The sequence below is a fragment of the Hyperolius riggenbachi genome, chromosome 7 (genome assembly GCF_040937935.1).
Source record: "Hyperolius riggenbachi isolate aHypRig1 chromosome 7, aHypRig1.pri, whole genome shotgun sequence".
NCBI classification, from domain to species: domain Eukaryota; kingdom Metazoa; phylum Chordata; class Amphibia; order Anura; family Hyperoliidae; genus Hyperolius; species Hyperolius riggenbachi.
This window is the reverse complement of record NC_090652.1, coordinates 261,532,509-261,551,665: the sequence shown is the minus strand read 5'-3', so window position 1 is coordinate 261,551,665 and position 19,157 is coordinate 261,532,509. Positions and strand designations below refer to the sequence as shown.

Below are 19,157 nucleotides of genomic sequence, written 5' to 3'. Positions count from 1 at the left end.
GACACTGTTTCTACATATAACCATAATTGAATTGTTTTTAAAGAAAACAATGGTTCCACTTTAAGCAGGATGAGGAGACATGGCAGCCCACAGAACACCTGTTCCTGTAACACAGTGACCTGATCCTACTCCATAGCCCGATTACAGTTTTCCATCACACATCTGTACAATGTTCCCTTAGCACCATTTTTGCTATGAGCTACCTACAGCCATCTGCAAGACAGCAAAGAGAACATTACTGACAGTGACAGCAGTAATGGCTTTGTGTCTACCTTTGGATCTTATGACTTAGCAGCAAATACTGACATGTCTCGGCCCCGCAGACGCAGGTCCTGTAATTAGCACACTGCAGATGTCTCTAGCCTGACCACACACAGCTCTTACACATTCTTCACATATCCTTGCACTAATGTGTGACGGAAGGCATTAGCACAAGTAACATTCTTGAAAGGTCTTACAAAACATCAGTTATTTGAAAGGTTAAAGAGGAACGCCAGGCAAAATAAGAAATTAGTTAAAAAAAAAAAAAAAAACACAACTTAAAGAGGACCTGTAAGTGCCCTGTTTGAAAGTGGGGAGTATTAACTAGCTAAATCAATTTTTACATCTAGGATCTATCTCCCGTGTACATTTAAAAAGGGTGCCGCAGTAATTTGGGCGCTGGAGAAAGCCGCTGGTGAAATATTGGTAAAATAACAAATATTCCACTACTTAATCCTTATAGTAAAAAAAATTGGTAACACCAAATATTTTACTATGGTCTAACCCAACCTTACTCTCAGACCAGCCCTCTTTCTTGATGCCTAGCCCAAACTGATCCCTCGGCCAATGCCTAATGATCATCTTGAGCCAATTTAATTGGCTCCCTGACCCTGTGATCAATATGAGCCAATGAGATTGCCTCCTGACCGGCCCACGGAGCTCTGCCATCATACTGACTGCAGGATATCGGGTCCAAAACAGGACCTGATTTACCTTCAATAAGCACAGTCAGGAACCAGTAATCTTATACCACAGGTTTCACAAAGACCTGCAGCCAATAATAATTCTAGCATCTGTATAAGCCATTTACATTGTGTAAAGTTGGTTTTCAGGTTTACAGGTGCTAAACACCATTAATAGCTGACTTGTTTATGTCTACTGGTCGTTGTTCATAAACTATGCAAAATCCCATCCATAAACACAATACAGATAAATCTGTAAAGTCCGTACAGACTGAATACCAGAAGCTTCATATTACCTCAGCGATACAATGACAGCGACTGCAGGAAGCACAGCTGGGCACACAGCGGTGATTATCAGAGTCACCACCAGCAACCACATCCCCCCATCCCACGTCACCACATGAATTTACTCACCCTGAAGGACATTTCTATGTTCTCGCCTCCCCAGATTTCCATCTCTTCATCATAGCTTCCCACGTGCTCAAAATATTCCTTGGAAATTGAAAATAAGCCTCCGGCAAAAGTGGGCGTCCTTTGTAGAAACAAACATAAACCAAATCTTTATTAACACAGAATGCATTAGCATGACCATTTCCTGCTCATTCCAGAAATTAACACTTTAAAGGTGAACTCACACACATCTCATTTATGTGAACGCTAGATATTGTTAAAGAGGAACTTCAGCCTAAACAAACATACTGCCATTAAGTTACATTAGTTATGTTAAAGGAATACTATCGATACCCAAGTGTTCTAAAATGACAATGTACAAATAATGTCTAAGTAGCTGTGTAAACAATTTCCTACTTTTCATGTTAAATATCAGAGGCAAAAGCTGTAATTTATTGAGGGTAGGATTTAGCTGTATTGGGACAAATCAACTGCAGAAGGGGTGTCTGCTTCAATGCACAGCCAGAGTTGCATATCAGACTACAGAAAGCAAATATCAAACATGTCAAACTCTGAAAGCAAAAACAGTATGAAAAGCTGTGAGAATGAATTACATTTCCTCTGCTCTCTTCAGACAAGTCAGTCAGAAGCACAGGACACAGAAGCTGCAGCTGTTCTCTCTGTCACACACAGAGCTACACAGAGTTAACTGATCAAGTGTAAGGGAAATTTCCCCTCTCCTCATGGCTCAGTCAGTCAGTTTTGGCGTCAGTAAAGCTTGAAAGTATTTTGCTAACAGTAAACAAAGAAGTTGCTACTAAAATGTATACACCAGTACTTAGCAGCACTTCCCAAACAATTCCTGTGTCAATTGAAAAAAATATGTGAATCGATAGTATTCCTTTAATTAAAACAGATAATATATTCTCTTACCCACCCTGTTTTAAAAAAAAACAGACAAATGTTTGTGATTTCATGGGGGCAGCCATCTTTTTGGTTGAAAGGAGGTGACAGGGAGCATGAGACACAGTTCCAACTGTCCTGTGTCCTGATCACTTCCTCCCAGCTGTGCAACATCAGAAATCCCATAATGCTTTGCAAAGCATCAGGGGAAAAATGCCCGGGCAGATTTCTTTGATGCGGCGGAGCTTAGCTTCTGTGCAGCTAAAAATAAGGCTTGGGTAAGAAAAACAAAGTTCTGATGCTTTGAAACTGTTAAAGAAACACAGAGTTGCTGGGTAGATGTTTAGTCTGGAGGTTCACTTTAAAGTCATTGCCAGTATAAATCAATACTTTTTCTTTTGTAACAGATCTGACTGTAAAATTAGATGATCGCATTCTGGAAATCTGAGATATTGGGGCTTAGCCACCTGCAGGGACAAATTCAGCTCCCCTGCTGTTTAATAGGGGTGCCACAGACAGATTACACAGCAGTACTAATACTTGAAGATATGGAATTTGTCTGTCAGCACCAGTAGGAAAGGATGCATGCTGGCAGCAGTGGCAGGCAATAGAATTTGTTCAGGAAACACAACATCCTGGACTGGATCTTTTTAAAATGATCTTCTATATCTATAAGGTGGCAAAATGTTGCTACCTCCATGGGTCACATTAGAGCATAGCCGAACCGCTGAAAGAGAAGGGAATGTGCAGTTGTGAGACGTAGAGCTTGTAAATAGCCGAGCCAGATCAGGTGCGCTCTACTGCGCAGGTGGCTCTCGTGTGTGCAGTAGAGTGGATCCAATCGGGCCCTACTGTTTCCGGCAGAGCGGTAAGCGGATACTGCACCTGCGTGAGGCTCGCAGTGTAAATATTATGGTGGCCATTTCTACAGGGGAGCCAGCGCTGGATCGGAGCTGCAGAGGAGGATGGGGGAAGCCCCATTAGGATCCTGAGGCTTCCCCCTCCACAGACAAGTACCACCAGGGGCAGTTTTTCCCTACAGGTTTCCTTTAACTCTTGCTGTACTGGAAAACAGAATGAGACTAAAGAGATTTTCTTAGTAGGGATAGTACTATAGGTGTATAGATTTATCTCAGAATATGACATGTCACTCAAGGTATGCTTTGAATAAAATTAGCTTACACACACATACATCAACAGAAGCAAAACACTCTCGCACTTACACCATATAAAAGTAATGCGCAGCAGTGGCATGGGAACAGGAAAGATGTTTGGTTGCATGAAGTGTCTGCTTGCTTGCATGCTGAGTGATTAGAGATTGTGGCCCAATTTGAATGATGAAACCCTGAGGCCGGTTTCACACTATAAACTGGCGGTAGTATAAACTGGCGGTAGTGCCGATTCCCTCACTGAATATAATTTGCCTTGTCAGTTCTCGCCAAAAACAGGCCTGCAGGGAACATGGTGTTCCCTGTTTGGCTGCCAGCCAAGCAGGAAGTGACACGTGCTTGCATTCACTTCCTGCTTCGGGTATGTGGAAGAGTATTGTTGCAATATGCTTCAATTCATGCGCGACGCAACATCAACTATTTAAGAAACCCAGTGTCACCATAGACTTACATTACTTCGGGGCTGACACAGATCACCACGGATCCCACACGGCAATGTAGTTCTGCGTTAGATTTGGCACTTCTGGCGCAGTGTACCGCAAAGTGGGGAGTATGAACTTCCCCATAGGGTTACATTAGGCTGCGTTAGCAATGTGTCAATTTGACGCAGTGCACTGCGCCAGTGTGAAAGGGCCCTGATGAGTTCGGGAGTTGGCTTAAGAGAGGACAGAACGCAAATTGTACTGCACATAAAAGCCCTTTTGGCCCATAAAACTCAAGAAAATTATATTCTATTTAGCAATTTGTTTCTACATCTGATTCCCTCATCAAATATAATTTGCCTTGTTCAGTTCTGGGTGTAGCCTGGCTGTAATAAGGTCACATTTTGGCTTCTGACGTGGATTTATTACTCTGTGCTGCGATGGTTATTTTTCACTCTTACTTTATTGGATAGGTCTCGTCTTTCCTTTTCTTGTTTTCTTCGCTGGGAACCGTCTCCCACCCGAAGGACAACCCCCAGTCAAAGTTCCCCCGGTTACGGTTATTTCCATATGGAGAGGGGTTGCCAAACTCAAAGCTTTCGAGGCCGATGGTGACGATGTCCGGGCTCACCACAGCGGTGTAATTCTCTGCGATTCTGGACAGTAGCGGCTCCAGCCAGCCGTAGTAACACTCACCTGGAAGCAAAGTGATAAAAGTAAAATATAGTTTGTGCTCCCTTCACACCGAGAACAACCAGGTGCTCCAAAGTCTGATTATACCATTTATAGCCTCTGTGACTGTTTTACACCTATAATTTGCGTCGTGTCACAAAATGTGAGGTTATGAGCAGGGCTGTGGAGATGCCACAAAAATCTTCTGGCTCAGACTTCTCAGTTTATGATACCACGACTCCTCTAATTTACATATAGAAATCCTGTTAATTAAAAGTATGTAACATAAAAGGCATTTTAGTACTGCCAGATCTAGCCCTGAGACAGTATGTGTAGGGGGTGCAGACAGGAGCCAAAAACATCAGGCCCTAGCCAATCTAACATTAACGGTAGAATTATTTCACCAAATCCTTCGATGTAATTTTAATGATTGAATAGTATAGAAAATTTGCAGTTTATGAAAGCACTCTATAAAGGAACAATTCTTTGCTAAGTAGGATAAAATCGATCCTGCCATGTTATTTTCTGTTACGGTTATGGTTATATGCAACCAATGCACTCAATGTATTTAAATTGCTAACCTGCCCTTTCTCAAAGGTTTCACCAATTGCATGTTTGTTTTTATTGAAAATCCTCAATAAAAAAAACTTTTTGAAACTAAAAAGTTGGATTTTATAATCGAATTTGAAGAAAGAATCGTTCAGTAAATGTTAATTGACAATTACCTTCCGATTATTTTCAATTGTAAAAATCGCATCGAAAGATCGCATTTAGTGAAAAATTGTACCGTTAATGGGCACCTTAAAAGAGATGTGCAGATGCTGGGCAGAAAAATGAGGCGATTCCTGTATTACACATTCTTCATGCACGGTCTGACTCTGAAGCAGGATTAGGGCGGAGACACAGCAGACTGATTTTCGATCCATTTTCTTTTTTAAAAACATTCTCCTATTGACTTGCATTACAAATCGTGGTAAATGTTGGCAAAATTGACGCAATCACAATTGTTTTTTAAAAATCGCAATTGCTGCAAGTTTACCTCAATTTTAATGCAAGTCAGTGGGGGCATGTTTTTTTTCAAAATGATAATGGATCAAAAAGCGCTCTGCAGTGCGTCTCTGCCCTTAGGCTTTGTTCACATTATAAAATCGCCAGCATTATTGCAAGCAATGAGCGATTTACACAGCGCTTTTCAAAGCACTTTTCCCTGCACTTTGTGCTTTCCTAAGCGCTTTTGCTGAGCGATTATGATTTTCACTGATTTTCCTGACGTCAGTCCCAAAAACCCAGAAAAGTCCCAGAAAAGAATAAATACAATGTATTATTAAAAGCGCTCGGGAAATCGCAATGTAAAGCGCTTTTTGACGCGTTTGCGATTTACCTATACCTTTCATTGAGCAAAACGCGCAGAAAATAGTACATGTACCTCGTTTGCGATTTTAATAAAATCGAACTGCGCACATGTGAACACTCTCAAAGGAAATCATTGCACAAGCGCTGTTAGGAAAAAAAAACGGAAATGCGCATAGTGTGAACAAGCCCTTAGGGTCCGTTCACATCTAAAAACCGCAAAACGCCGGCGATTACTGCTGGCGTTTTGCGGGGGTGATTTTTTCCGCGATTAACATGGAAAAATCCCTGGACACTGTGGCGGTTTTGGAGCAGTCGCAATTAGCGGTGCAATGCATGCTAATCGTGATCGCTAAATGCTAATCGCGAATCGCCGGCAAACCGCTGCATGTAACACGTTTGCGGTTAACGCTAACTGCAAATGCGGCAGTGATAACACTGCCATAGTGTTACATGTTGTAGCGGGTTTTTTTAAAAAAAGCTAGTGGTTTGCCTTGAGTGGGAATCGCGCGATTTCCGCTCAAGTGAGAACGTGTCCTAACAGCTGATAGAGAACACCTCTGCATGCAATGTGCACAACATCCTTAGTGGATTCACAACAGCTATGCAAGGAGTGAATGTGTAAAGTATAGTACTATTGTATACCGTATATACTTGCATACAAGCCGAATTTTTGACCCCCAAAAAGGGGGTCAAAAGTTGGGGGGTCGGCTTGTATGCGAGTCTTCCCTGGTGGTCTAGTGGTGGGTGGTCGGGTGGTCCGCGCCCCGCTCCCCCCCCCCCCCCCCCCGGCCGCTGCTGCTATTACCTTGTTAGACAGCGGCCACTTCCTAATCCGCGTTCCTCTTCTTTCTCAGAGTGTATCACAGCAGCGCGCCCGGCGCTGCTGCTGTGACGATGCAGGGGGCAGGAAAGAGCGGTTCCCTTGGTAACGGCGATACAGATCGCCGCTATAGGGAGCCGCGCTCTTTCCTGCCCCCTGCATCGTCACAGCAGCAGCGCCGGGCGCGCTGCTGTGATACACTCTGAGAAAGAAGAGGAAAGCGGATTAGGAAGCGGCCGCTGTCTAACAAGGTAATAGCAGCAGCGGCGGCCGCGGGGGGAGCGGGGGGGGAGCACTACCCACCTATGCTGGGCACTATACTGGCTAAACTGGGCACTTTACTAGCCATACTTGGGTACTATACTAGCTAAACTGGGCACTATACTGGCTAAACTGGGCACTATACTGGCTAAACTGGGCACTATACTGGCTAAACTGGGCACTTTACTAGCCATACTGGGACACTATACTAGCTAAACTGGGCACTATACTAGCTAAACTGAGGCACTACCTACCCATACTGGGCACTATACTGGCTATACTGGGCACTTTACTAGCTATACTGGGCACTATACTAGCTATACTGGACACTACCTACCTATACTGGGCACTATACTAGCTATATTGGGACACACTGGGGGGCTGCACCAATCCAGCATTTCCTACCCCCGGCTTATATGGGGGTCAATCATTTTCCCCTGTTTTTTCAGGGAAAAGTTGGGGGGTCGGCTTATATGCGGGTCGGCTTATATGCGAGTATATACGGTAATTTAATTTGTAGTCACTAACCCCAATTAAAATATCAAATGAATTGCTTTCATGAGCAAAGGGAGTTTGACCATCATGTACAATGGTACAGGAGATGACAATAGTTACAGTTAATACTCAAATGCCTTTGTTTAAACACACTACAGTTCACATACAATGATTACTCTTTTGTAATGTACTAAAATACATATTAAAATAATATAGGAATGTCAGCTTGCATAACAGCTCAGCTGGATGTGGCAGTAGCGACTAAGGAAGGTCAATGAGATGCAAATGATTTTGAGTTGATGCAGAGTTATGCAAACGTTCTATGAAAATGTATACAGCTTAAAAATGGACCAATCAAGTCCTGCAAAGGTGACATTTGATTTGTCCATTTTCAAGCTGCATACATTTGCATACAAAATGTGCATACTAAATTTGCATAAATCTGCATCAACACAGAATTATTATTTTTTTACATGTCAGGGTTGCTTTAAAGGATACCCGAAGTGACATGTGACATGATGAGATAGACATGTGTATGTACAGTGCCAAGCATGCAAATCACTATGCTGTGTTCCTTTTTTTCTTTCTCTGTCTGAAAGAGGTAAATATTAGGTATGCAAGTGGCTGACTCAGTCAGGAAGTGACTACAGTGTGACCCTCACTGATAAGAAATTCCAACTATAAAACCCTTTCCTAGCAGAAAATGGCCTCAGAGCAAGAAAGATAAAAATGGGAATTTCTTATCAGTGAGGGTCACACTTTAGTCACTTCCTGTCTGAGTCAGGACTGAGTCAGCCACTTACATACCTGATATTGAACTCTTTCAGGCAGAGAAAGAAAAAAAAAAGGAACACAGCATAGTTATTTGTGTGCTAGGCACTGTACATACACATGTCTATCTCACCAGATCACTTTGGGTATCCTTTAAAGGATACACGAGGTGACATGAGGTAGACATGTGTATGTACAGTGCTAAGCAAACAAATAACTATGATCTGTGTTTCTTCTTTTCTTTCTCTGCCTGAAAGAGTTAAAAATCAGGTATGCAAATGACAGTTTCTGTCTGGGTCGGACTATAACCCTCACTGACAAGGAATTACAGCCATAAAACAAACACTTTCCTGGCAAAAAAAATGGCTTCTGAACAAAGGAAAGAGATAAAAAAAAGTGTCAATAGTTCATAGGTTTTAGCTCTGTCATACCTCAACGCATGTGTCATTGAGCAGATACATTGAAACAGTAAAAACTTAAAATGTAAATTTAAATACAAAATAAAACTGTGGGATATCTAAAAAAGTCATTTTTAGGAGAAGGGTGATAGATACAATAGTTGATCTCATCAGTTTATTTTCACCTGGTGTTTCCTTTAAACATGGCAGGAATGATTCCAAAAATCTAGCGGCTGCGATATGTGCATTACAGGACACAGAGAGAGTAGAGTTTATACTAGAACTGCAAATGGGTACTATGAATAACTGTACTAAGAGTTATCCTTTAATGCAGCTGTTAATGTTTACTTACAATGTGCATCCAAAAAGGTCAGAGTATCTCCCGTTGCCACGGCGGCGCCCAGCAATCTGGCCGAAATAAGCCCTTTCCTTTCCTTCTGTCTCACCACTTTCACAATCTGCAGAGCTTTCACATACTCGTCCAGCTTATCCTTCAAGTAGTCTGCCAGGGAGACACAGTAGATATATACTTTAAAGAGGAACTGTAATCAAAACAACATAATAAATAAAATTGCTTATTTTTTTCAATGTTCAATTATAAATGATTTAGTGTTTTCCTACTGTAATATATATTACAGTGGGCAAACACTAAAATCATATGCCACCTGTGGCAACATCTCAAGTTTTGGCAGGTGATCTCTACAGAATGTTTGCTTAGGGCTGGTGCACACCAAAAACCGCTAGCAGATCCGCAAAACGCTAGCAGATTTTGAAACGCTTTTTCTTATTTTTCTGTGGCGTTTTGCTAGCGTTTTGCGGATTGCTGCAGCGGATTTCAGTATAGTACATTTCATATATTGTTACAGTAAAGCTGTTACTGAACAGCTTCTGTAACAAAAACGCCGGCAAAACCGCTCTGAACAGGCGTTTTCAGAGCGGTTCGCGTTTTTCCTATACTTAACATTGAGGCAGCACCTCAGCATTTTTCGTTTCTGCAAAACGCCTCCCGCTCTGGTGTGCACCACCCCATTGAGATACATTGACCAAGCGGATCCGCAGCCGCAAGCGGCTGCAGAAACGCTGAAAAAGCCGCTCGGTGTGCACCAGCCCTTAGGGCTGGTGCACACCGAGCGGCTTTTTGGGCGTTTTCAGATCCGCTTGCGGCTGCGGATCTGCTTGGTCAATGTATCTCAATGGGGTGGTGCACACCAGAGCGGCAGGCGTTTTGCAGAAACGAAAAATGCCTGGATGAGGCATTTTTTGGATTTCGGATGCGTTTCTGCCCCAATGTTAAGTATAGGAAAAACGCAAACCGCTCTGAAAAACGCCTGTTCAGAGCGGTTTTGCAGGCGTTTTTGTTACAGAAGCTGTTCAGTAACAGCTTTACTGTAACAATATATGAAATCTACTATACTGAAAACCGCAGCAGCAATCCGCAAAACGCTAGCAAAACGCCTCATAAAAATAAAAAAAAGCGTTTAAAAATCTGCTAGCGTTTTGCGGATCTGCTAGCGGGTTTTGGTGTGCACCAGCCCTATCTGAGAGTTCTAAAAACAGTAGAAAAGATCTAGAGGGCGATTCTGAATAATGAACAATCTAGACTACGCCCAGTTGGGAGGGTGGGGCTACATACCAATACACAGCAATATATGGCTATAGGAAGGGTTTCTAATGGTGAAACCAGAATATTTAACATAAAAGAAGGCACTGAACAATTTACTGCTTTTTACTATAGATGGTTACAGTTCCCCCGTGAATTGAACAACATTGCTACATCACAGCAAGTCGCATGCAGAGTGAGGGAAATGTTTCCCTGGCTGCCGACTTTAGCGGTTAATAGCAAGGCCCCCTTATGTGCTAGAAACACATGCGGCTGGTATAGCTCAGGGTGCGAACCCCCACACGGCCGGGACTCCGCATTCTGGCTATCCCAGCCTGCATGGGAGACAAGGGGTTAAAAAGGCTCGGGAGGGGGGACCCCACATTTAAAAAAAAAATTCCCACATTCTGCAGAAAAAAAAATACATTCATATACATGTTAATACATTATATGTCATTGTAGCGCAGTGACCTTTCTGTACTTTGCTATTTTTTCCCTCTAATTTTAAAATCTATTTTCTCAAAAACTTTTGGGTCCTTTTAAATTTTTCTTTCCTCTTCTGCCCAGTGCCATCACATACCCTGAAAATTTGACATTTCTAGCACATAAAGGGGCTTTACTATTAACTGCTAAAGTTGGCAGCCAGTGACATCAATGTAAAAAATGCGAACACAAAATTTTGTTTAAAAAAAAAAAAAAAATTTGCGTTAAACGCGAACCACGTACAGCCAATTTTTAGCAGCGAACTATTCTCCCGTTGAATAGTTCGGGCCATCTCTACTGCTTCGTAACATGCAGGTTGATAAACTCCCACACTGTACGCGCTAGCGCTGTACCTTCTGACACCTGGTCACCATTGAGTTTGGTTCTGTAATCATCAGTGGACTGACAAATCCCTCCTAACCGACAATCACAGCCACACGCCCCCTAAAATACTTAAGTAAAATAACAATACCCTCTCTTTGTCCTAGCCCACCACCCTCTCCCCAAACATATAATACATCTGGCCTTTCCAAGCCCTAGAAGTATGATTCACATACTCAGCCCCTTCTCACCCCACTCAGTATTCTGGAATTCCCTTGCTGTGGGGCACCTATCCGTAACCTCCCCAATCCAAACATAACGCTTGTCTTGCACTGCACTGGGCTTCCGAGCACATGCAATTTGCTGATCGTGAAGAGATATATATATATATATATATATATATATATATATATATATATATATATATATATATATATATATATATATATATATATATATATATATATACACATATATACATACAGTGGGTTGCAAAAGTATTCGGCCCCCTTGAAGTTTTCCACATTTTGTCATATTACTGCCACAAACATGAATCAATTTTATTGGAATTCCACATGAAAGACCAACACAAAATGGTGTACTCTTGAGAAGTGGAACAAAAATCATACATGATTCCAAACATTTTTTACACATAAATAACTGCAAAGTAGTGTGTGCATAATTATTCGGCCCTCTTTGATCTGAGTGCAGTCAGTTGCCTATAGACATTGCCTGATGAGTGCTAATGACTAAATAGAGTGCACCTGTGTGTAATCTAATGTCAGTAAAAATACAGCTGCTCTTTGAGGGCCTCAGAGGTTGTCTAAGAGAATATTGGGAGCAACAACACCATGAAGTCCAAAGAACACACAATACAGGTCAGGGATCAAGTTCTTGAGAAATTTAAAGCAGGCTTAGGCTACAAAAAGATTTACAAAGCCTTGAACATCCCGCGGAGCACTGTTCAAGCGATCATTCAGAAATGGAAGGAGTATGGCACAACTGTACACCTACTAAGACAAGGCCGTCCACCTAAACTCACAGGCCGAACAAGGAGAGCGCTGATCAGAAATGCAGTCAAGAGGCCCATGGAGAGATCTACAGCTCAGGTGGGAGACTATGTCCATAGGACAACTATTAGTCATGCACTGTACAAAGTTGGCCTTTATGGAAGAGTGGCAAGAAGAAAGGCATTGTTAACAGAAAGCATAAGAAGTCCCGTTTGCAGTTTGCCACAAGCCATGTGGGGGACACAGCAACCATGTGGAAGAAGGTGCTCTGGTCAGATGAGACCAAAATGGAACTTTTTGGCCAAAATGCAAAACGCTATGTGTGGCAGAAAACTAACACTGCACATCACTCTGAACACACCATCCCCCACTGTCAAATATGGTGGTGGCAGCATCATGCTCGGGGGGGGGGGGGGTGTGCATCTTTTCAGCAGGGACAGGGAAGCTGGTCAGAGTTGATGGGAAGATGGATGGAGCCAAATACAGGGCAAACTTGGAAGAAAACCTCTTGGAGACTGCAAAAGACTTGAGACTGGGGCGGAGGTTCACCTTCCAGCAGGACAATGACCCTAAACATAAAGCCAGAGCAACAATGGAATGGTTTAAAACAAAACATATCTATGTGTTAGAATGGCCCAGTCAAAGTCCAGATCTAAATGCAATCGAGAATCTGTGGCAAGATCTGAAAACTGCTGTTCACAAACGCTGTCCATCTAATCTGACTGAGCTGGAGCTGTTTTGCAAAGAAGAATGGGCAAGGATTTCAGTCTCTAGATGTGCAAAGCTGGTAGAGACATACCCTAAAAGACTGGCAGCTGTAATTGCAGCAAAAGGTGGTTCTACAAAGTATTGACTCAGGGGGCCAAATAATTACGCACACCCCACTTTGCAGTTATTTGTAAAAAAATGTTTGGAATCATGCATGATTTTCGATCCACTTCTCACATGTACACCACTTTGTACTGGTCTTTCACGTGGAATTCCAATAAAATTGATGCATATTTGTGGCAGTAATGTGACAAAATGTGGAAAACTTCAAGGGGGCCGAATACTTTTGCAGCCCACTGTATATAGATACAGTGGAGGAAATTATTATTTGACCCCTCACTGATTTTGTAAGTTTGTCCAATGACAAAGAAATGAAAAGTCTCAGAACAGTATCATTTCAATGGTAGGTTTATTTTATTTTAACAGAGGCAGATAGCACATCAAAAGGAAAATCGAAAAAATAACCTTAAATAAAAAGATAGCAACTGATTTGCATTTCATTGAGTGAAATACGTTTTTGAACCCCTACCAACCATTAAGAGTTCTGGCTCCCACAGAGTGGTTAGACACTTCTACTCAATTAGTCACCCTCATTAAGGACACCTGTCTTAACTAGTCACCTGTATAAAAGACACCTGTCCACAGAATCAATCAATCAAGCAGACTCCAAACTCTCCAACATGGGAAAGACCAAAGAGCTGTCCAAGGATGTCAGAGACAAAATTGTAGACCTGCACAAGGCTGGAATGGGCTACAAAACCATTAGCAAGAAGCTGGGAGAGAAGGTGACAACTGTTGGTGCGATTGTTCGAAAATAGAAGGAGCACAAAATGACCATCAATCGACCTCGCTCTGGGGCTCCACGCAAGATCTCACCTCGTGGGGTGTCAACAGGGCCGGATTTGTACTTTTTACCGCCCTAGGCCCATTGCCACCAGCCGCCCCTCCCCCCCCAACCATATCAATACACAAATGCAAAACACAATAACCCCCCTCTTATATCCCACCATTTAGCAGTGGGTCCCTCTCTGATCGAATAGGTTTCTTTATTGTGCAAGCGTGGCTGAGGACAAGTATGTCCACACTGGGTATGCGTAAGTGAGTTTGGTGCATGCCCAGTAGAACTAAGGCACGTAGCTGTTTTCCTCCATGCATTTCATTTTGCTGGGCATGTGCGGACCTTATTTGCACATGCCCAGTACAGATACGGTCTCGCTTGTGTACTGAAGATACCTATTCGTCCAGAGAGGGATACAGCACTAGAATAGTGGGGTATAGGGAGGTATGGCTCTAGAGAATGTCCAGAGGCTCCCCACTACTAAGGGGTATCTGCCAGGGTAGGGTAAGAATAAATGGTCTAGCCAGGGTCAGTGTCTCCATAGGGGCAAACTGCAAACAGCCCCCAGCATGCCCCCCTCTATAGAGACACTTTAGCTTCCAGCATGCCCCCTCCTCTATAGAAGTACCACAACTCCCAGCATGCCCCTACCCCTCCATAAAGGCATTACCGTTCTCATCATAGGCCCCCCGTCCACATAGGCACTACAGCTCCCAGCATGCTCCTCCCCTTCCAGAGGCACCACAGTTCCTAGCATGCCCCTCCGTCTCCTTATAGTATCGTGTTGTCCCCCAGGGCCCCGGAGCTGGCTGCCAGACCTCCTACAATGTGAATTGAGACCAGGGGGTTACGCCAGTCAGCTCTAGGGGACATGCCAATACTACATGGAGGAGGAGCATGCTTGGAACTGCAGTACCTCTATTGGGGGGGGGGGGGGGAGCACAGTGGTGCCTCTATGGAGTGAAGGGTGAAGCATGATGGGAGGAGTGGTACCTCTTTGGAGAGGAGGAGCATGCTGGGTGCAAGGGTACCTCTACAAGGGGGGGGGGGGGTGGACATGCTGGTAGCAGTGGTGCCGCTATGGAGTGGGGGGCATGCTGGAACCACTGGTGCCTGTATGATGTGGGGAGGGGGGCATGCTGGGAGCAGTGGTGCCTCTATGGAGTGGGGGTGGGTATGCTGGAACCACTGGTGCCTCTATGGAGTGGGGGCATGCTGGGAGTAGTGGTGCCTCTATGGAGTGGGGGTGGGCATGCTGGGAGGACTGGTGCCTCTGTGGAGTGGGGGGACATACTGGGAGCAGTGGTGCCTCTGTGGAGTGGGGGGGACATGCTGGGAGCAATGGTGCCTCTGTGGAGTGGGGGGACATGCTGGGAGCAGTGGTGCCTCTGTGGAGTGGGGGGACATGCTGGGAGCAGTGGTGCCTCTGTGGAGTGGGGGTGGGTATGCTGGGAGCACTGGTGCCTCTGGAGTGGAGAGGGGGGCATGCTGGGAGCAATGGTGCCTCTATGGAGTAGGGGTGGGCATGCTGGGAGGACTGGTGCCTCTGTGGAGTGGGGAGGGGGGCATGCTGGGAGCAGTGGTGCCTCTGTGGAGTGGGGGTGGGCATGCTGGGAGGACTGGTGCCTCTGTGGAGTGGGGGGACATGCTGGGAGCAGTGGTGCCTCTATGGAGTGGGGGTGGGTATGCTGGGAGCACTGGTGTCTCTATGGAGTGGGGAAGGGGGGCATGCTGGGAGCAGTGGTGCCTCTATGGAGTGGGGGTGGGCATGCTGGGAGGACTGGTGCCTCTGTGGAGCGGGGGGACATGCTAGACGCAGTGGGGCCTCTGTGGAGTGGGGGTGGGCATGCTGGGAGGACTGGTGCCTCTGTGGAGTGGGGGGACATGCTGGGAGCAGTGGTGCCTTTGTGGAGTGGGGGGCTTTCTGGGCACAGTAGTGCCTCTATGGAGTATGGGGGAGCATGATAGGAGCACTGGAGCCTCTATGTAGTGGGGGTGGGCATGCTGGGAACAGTGGTGCCTCTGTGGAGTGGGAGGGGGAGCATGATGGGAGCAGTGGTGCCTCTATGGAGTGGGGGTGGGCATGCTTGAACCACAGTGTAGCCTCTAAGGAGTTGGGGGGCATGCTGGGAACAGTGGTGCCTCTGTGGAGTGGGAGGGGGGGCATGATGGGAGCATAATATGGAGTGGTGCTGGGGGCAGAGGTTAGAGGGGTATGGGGGACAAGCATGCAGTCACAGAAGCTACAAGCATAGCAGGAACTCACAAGCTGGCAGCTGCTGCAGTAGTCACAGGATGTATTCCCAGCCAGTAATCCGATCCTCCAGCTTCCTGCACTGAGGTGCCTCTTCTCTTCTCTGTGTATGGTGAAAGCTGCACCCAGAGCCATGCTTCTCTGCCTCGGCTCTTCCCACCATGTGAGCTCCACACACAACATCCGAGCAGCTGATCACTTCCTCCCCACTGATTTCCTGTGTGGCTGTGTCGGGACTCGGAAGGGAGGTGAGAAGGACAAACAGCTGCTGTGGCCCTGCGGATTTGTGCACGGAGATCTCTCTGCCTGACTGAGCCCGGGGGGTTTCTGGCTTGCTATCTGTGTAGCCCCAGCGGCGTGAGAGATCTCCGTGCAGGCGCAGCTGCTGTGTCCCTCCTTGCAGACTGACTGGCCACTGTAACAGCGCTGCCACTCCTCCCCAGACTCCTCTCTGTAGCCGCCCGCTGGCTGCAAACACACACGGACAGGCAGCAGTGTGCACAGCGGGCGGCTGTGGTTGAAACTGTGAACGGTCTGTGGAAACTGTGGGGATAGGAAATGGCAGAGGCGGCTCCCCACCCGCCCCAAACATTCTGGCGCCCTAGGAACCAGCCTCGGGTGCCTTTCCCTAAATCCGGCCCTGGGTGTCAATGGTTCTGAGAAAGGTGAAAAAGCATCCTAGAACTACACGGGAGGAGTTAGTGAATGACCTCAAATTAGCAGGGACCACAGTCACCAAGAAAACCATTGGAAACACATTACACCGCAATGGATTAAAATCCTGCAGGGCTCGGAAGGTCCCCCTGCTCAAGAAGGCACATGTGCAGGCCGTCTGAAGTTTGCCAATGAACACCTGACAGGGAGTGCAGAATTATTAGGCAAGTTGTATTTTTGAGGAATAATTTTATTATTGAACAACAACCATGTTCTCAATGAACCCAAAAAAACTCATTAATATCAAAGCTGAATATTTTTGAAAGTAGTTTTTAGTTTGTTTTTAGTTTAAGCTATTTTAGAGGGATATCTGTGTGTGCAGGTGACTATTACTGTGCATAATAATTAGGCAACTTAACAAAAAACAAATATATACCCATTTCAATTATTTATTTTTACCAGTGAAACCAATATAACATCTCAACATTCACAAATATACATTTCTGTCATTCAAAAACAGAACAAAAACAAATCAGTGAACAATATAGCCACCTTTCTTTACAAGGACACTCAAAAGCCTGCCATCCACGGATTCTGTCAGTGTTTTGATCTGTTCACCATCAACATTGTGCTCTGCTGAAGGTGGAGAGGCGACTGTGGGCGCCAGTGGGTGCACGGCCTTACAGCCGTTTCACAATGGGGTGAGCCTTGCTTCTTCGGAGGCTTTTCGTGCACGAAAAGCCTCCGAAGAAGCAAGGCTCACCCCATTGTGAAACGGCTGTAAGGCCGTGCACCCACTGGCGCCCACAGTCGCCTCTCCACCTTCAGCAGAGCACGATAAGTATTATCATCTTCACGGACATTGTCCTTGTGTGTTTGCTTGCCAATCAACTGTACACCTGCTGTCACACATTAAAGCTACAGTGCCAGACATCTTCTGTTTTCTTTCCTACTTGAAATGGTCACAATGCTTGAACTATTCATGTCGTGAGCACGTAGCTTCTGCTGAAGTTCTGCACACTGCCTTTCAGTGATCTGTCCCATCTGTAATTTACTGAGTGCCTACCTACCTTCTTCAAAGCCACCATCAACATTGCATGCAGCAGCAACCACAGTCTCCCAGACACTGTTCAGAGAGGTGTACTGTTTTCCCTCCTTGTAAATCTCACATTTTATGATGGACCACAGGTTCTCAATGGGGTTCAGATCTTGTGAAGAAGGAGGCCATGTCATTAGTTTTTCTTCTTTTATACCCTTTCTTGCCAGCCACGCTGTGGAGTACTTGGACGCGTGTGATGGAGCATTGTCCTGCATGAAAATCCTGTTTTTCTTGAAGGATGCAGACTTCTTCCTGTACCACTGCTTGAAGAAGGTGTCTTCCAGAAACTGGCAGTAGGGCTGGAAGTTGAGCTCGACTCCATCCTCAACCCGAAAAGGCCCCACAAGCTCATCTTTGATGATACCAGCCCAAACCAGTACTCCACCTCCACCTTGCTGGCGTCTGAGTCGGACTGGAGCTCTCTGCCCTTTACCAATCCAGCCACGGGCCCATCCATCTGGCCCATCAAGACTCACTCTCATTTCTTCAGTCCATAAAACCTTAGAAAAATCAGTCTTGAGATATTTCTTGGCCCAGTCTTGACATTTCAGCTTGTGTGTCTTGTTCAGTGGTGGTCGTCTTTCAGCCTTTCTTACCTTGTCCATGTCTCTGAGTATTGCACACCTTGTGCTTTTGGGCACTCCAGTGATGTTGCAGCTCTGAAATATGGCCAAACTGGTGGCAAGAGGCATCTTGGCAGCTGCACGCTTGACTTTTCTCAGTTCATGGACAGTTATTTTGCGCCTTTATTTTTCCACATGCTTCTTGCGACCCTGTTGACTATTTTGAATAAAACGCTTGATTGTTCGATGATCACGCTTCAGAAGCTTTGCAATTTCAAGAGTGCTGCATCCCTCTGCAAGATATCTCACTATTTTTGACTTTTCTGAGCCTGTCGAGTCCTTCTTTTGACCCATTTTGCCAAAGGAAAGGAAGTTGTCTAATAATTATGCACACCTGATATAGGGTGTTGATGTCATTAGACCACACCCCTTCTCATTACAGAGATGCACATCACGTAATATGCTTAATTGGTAGTAGGCTTTTGAGCCTATACAGCTTGGAGTAAGACAACATGCATAAAGAGGATGATGTGGTCAAAATACTCATTTGCCTAATAATTCTGCACACACACACACACACACACACACACACACACACACACACACACACACACACACACACACACACACACACACACACACACATATATATTTTTAATACAAAATCATGTCGCAATATGATTCTTATTGAATGGAGAACACACTGTAGGCTGAGTTTTTGTGTGACTACCATTCAGTGCAATTTAATGTGATTTTACAGTCACACCACAATTTAACTAAAGTCTGAGGGGTCCAGTTTCCTCTTCACCAAAAACGAAATACCTCCCTACAGCAACTACATTACCAGTCACCCAAAATGAATCCAGCACTGCAGGTTGTTAAAGGTGAGGTCAATAATGTCAAAAGAAACCTGTACGCTTACTAACTAACCACTAGTCAGAGCAGGATCATCCACTAGGCAGCTTAGAC

The 19,157-nt window shown here is 45.0% G+C and overlaps 1 protein-coding gene across 2 annotated transcripts in view; it reads right to left on the bottom strand.

The window, feature by feature from the left end:
- Positions 1-19,157, bottom strand: part of LOC137524999 (polypeptide N-acetylgalactosaminyltransferase 3-like) — a 95,811-nt gene that overhangs the window by 29,844 nt on the left and 46,810 nt on the right. For both annotated transcript variants that reach the window (XM_068245614.1, XM_068245615.1), the window contains exons 4-6: positions 8,951-9,100; positions 4,290-4,524; positions 1,359-1,476 (exon numbers count right to left, since the gene is read on the bottom strand). In XM_068245614.1, coding sequence (XP_068101715.1) covers positions 1,359-1,476; positions 4,290-4,524; positions 8,951-9,100 — 503 coding nt within the window. The remainder of the gene's footprint in view (positions 1-1,358; positions 1,477-4,289; positions 4,525-8,950; positions 9,101-19,157) is intronic.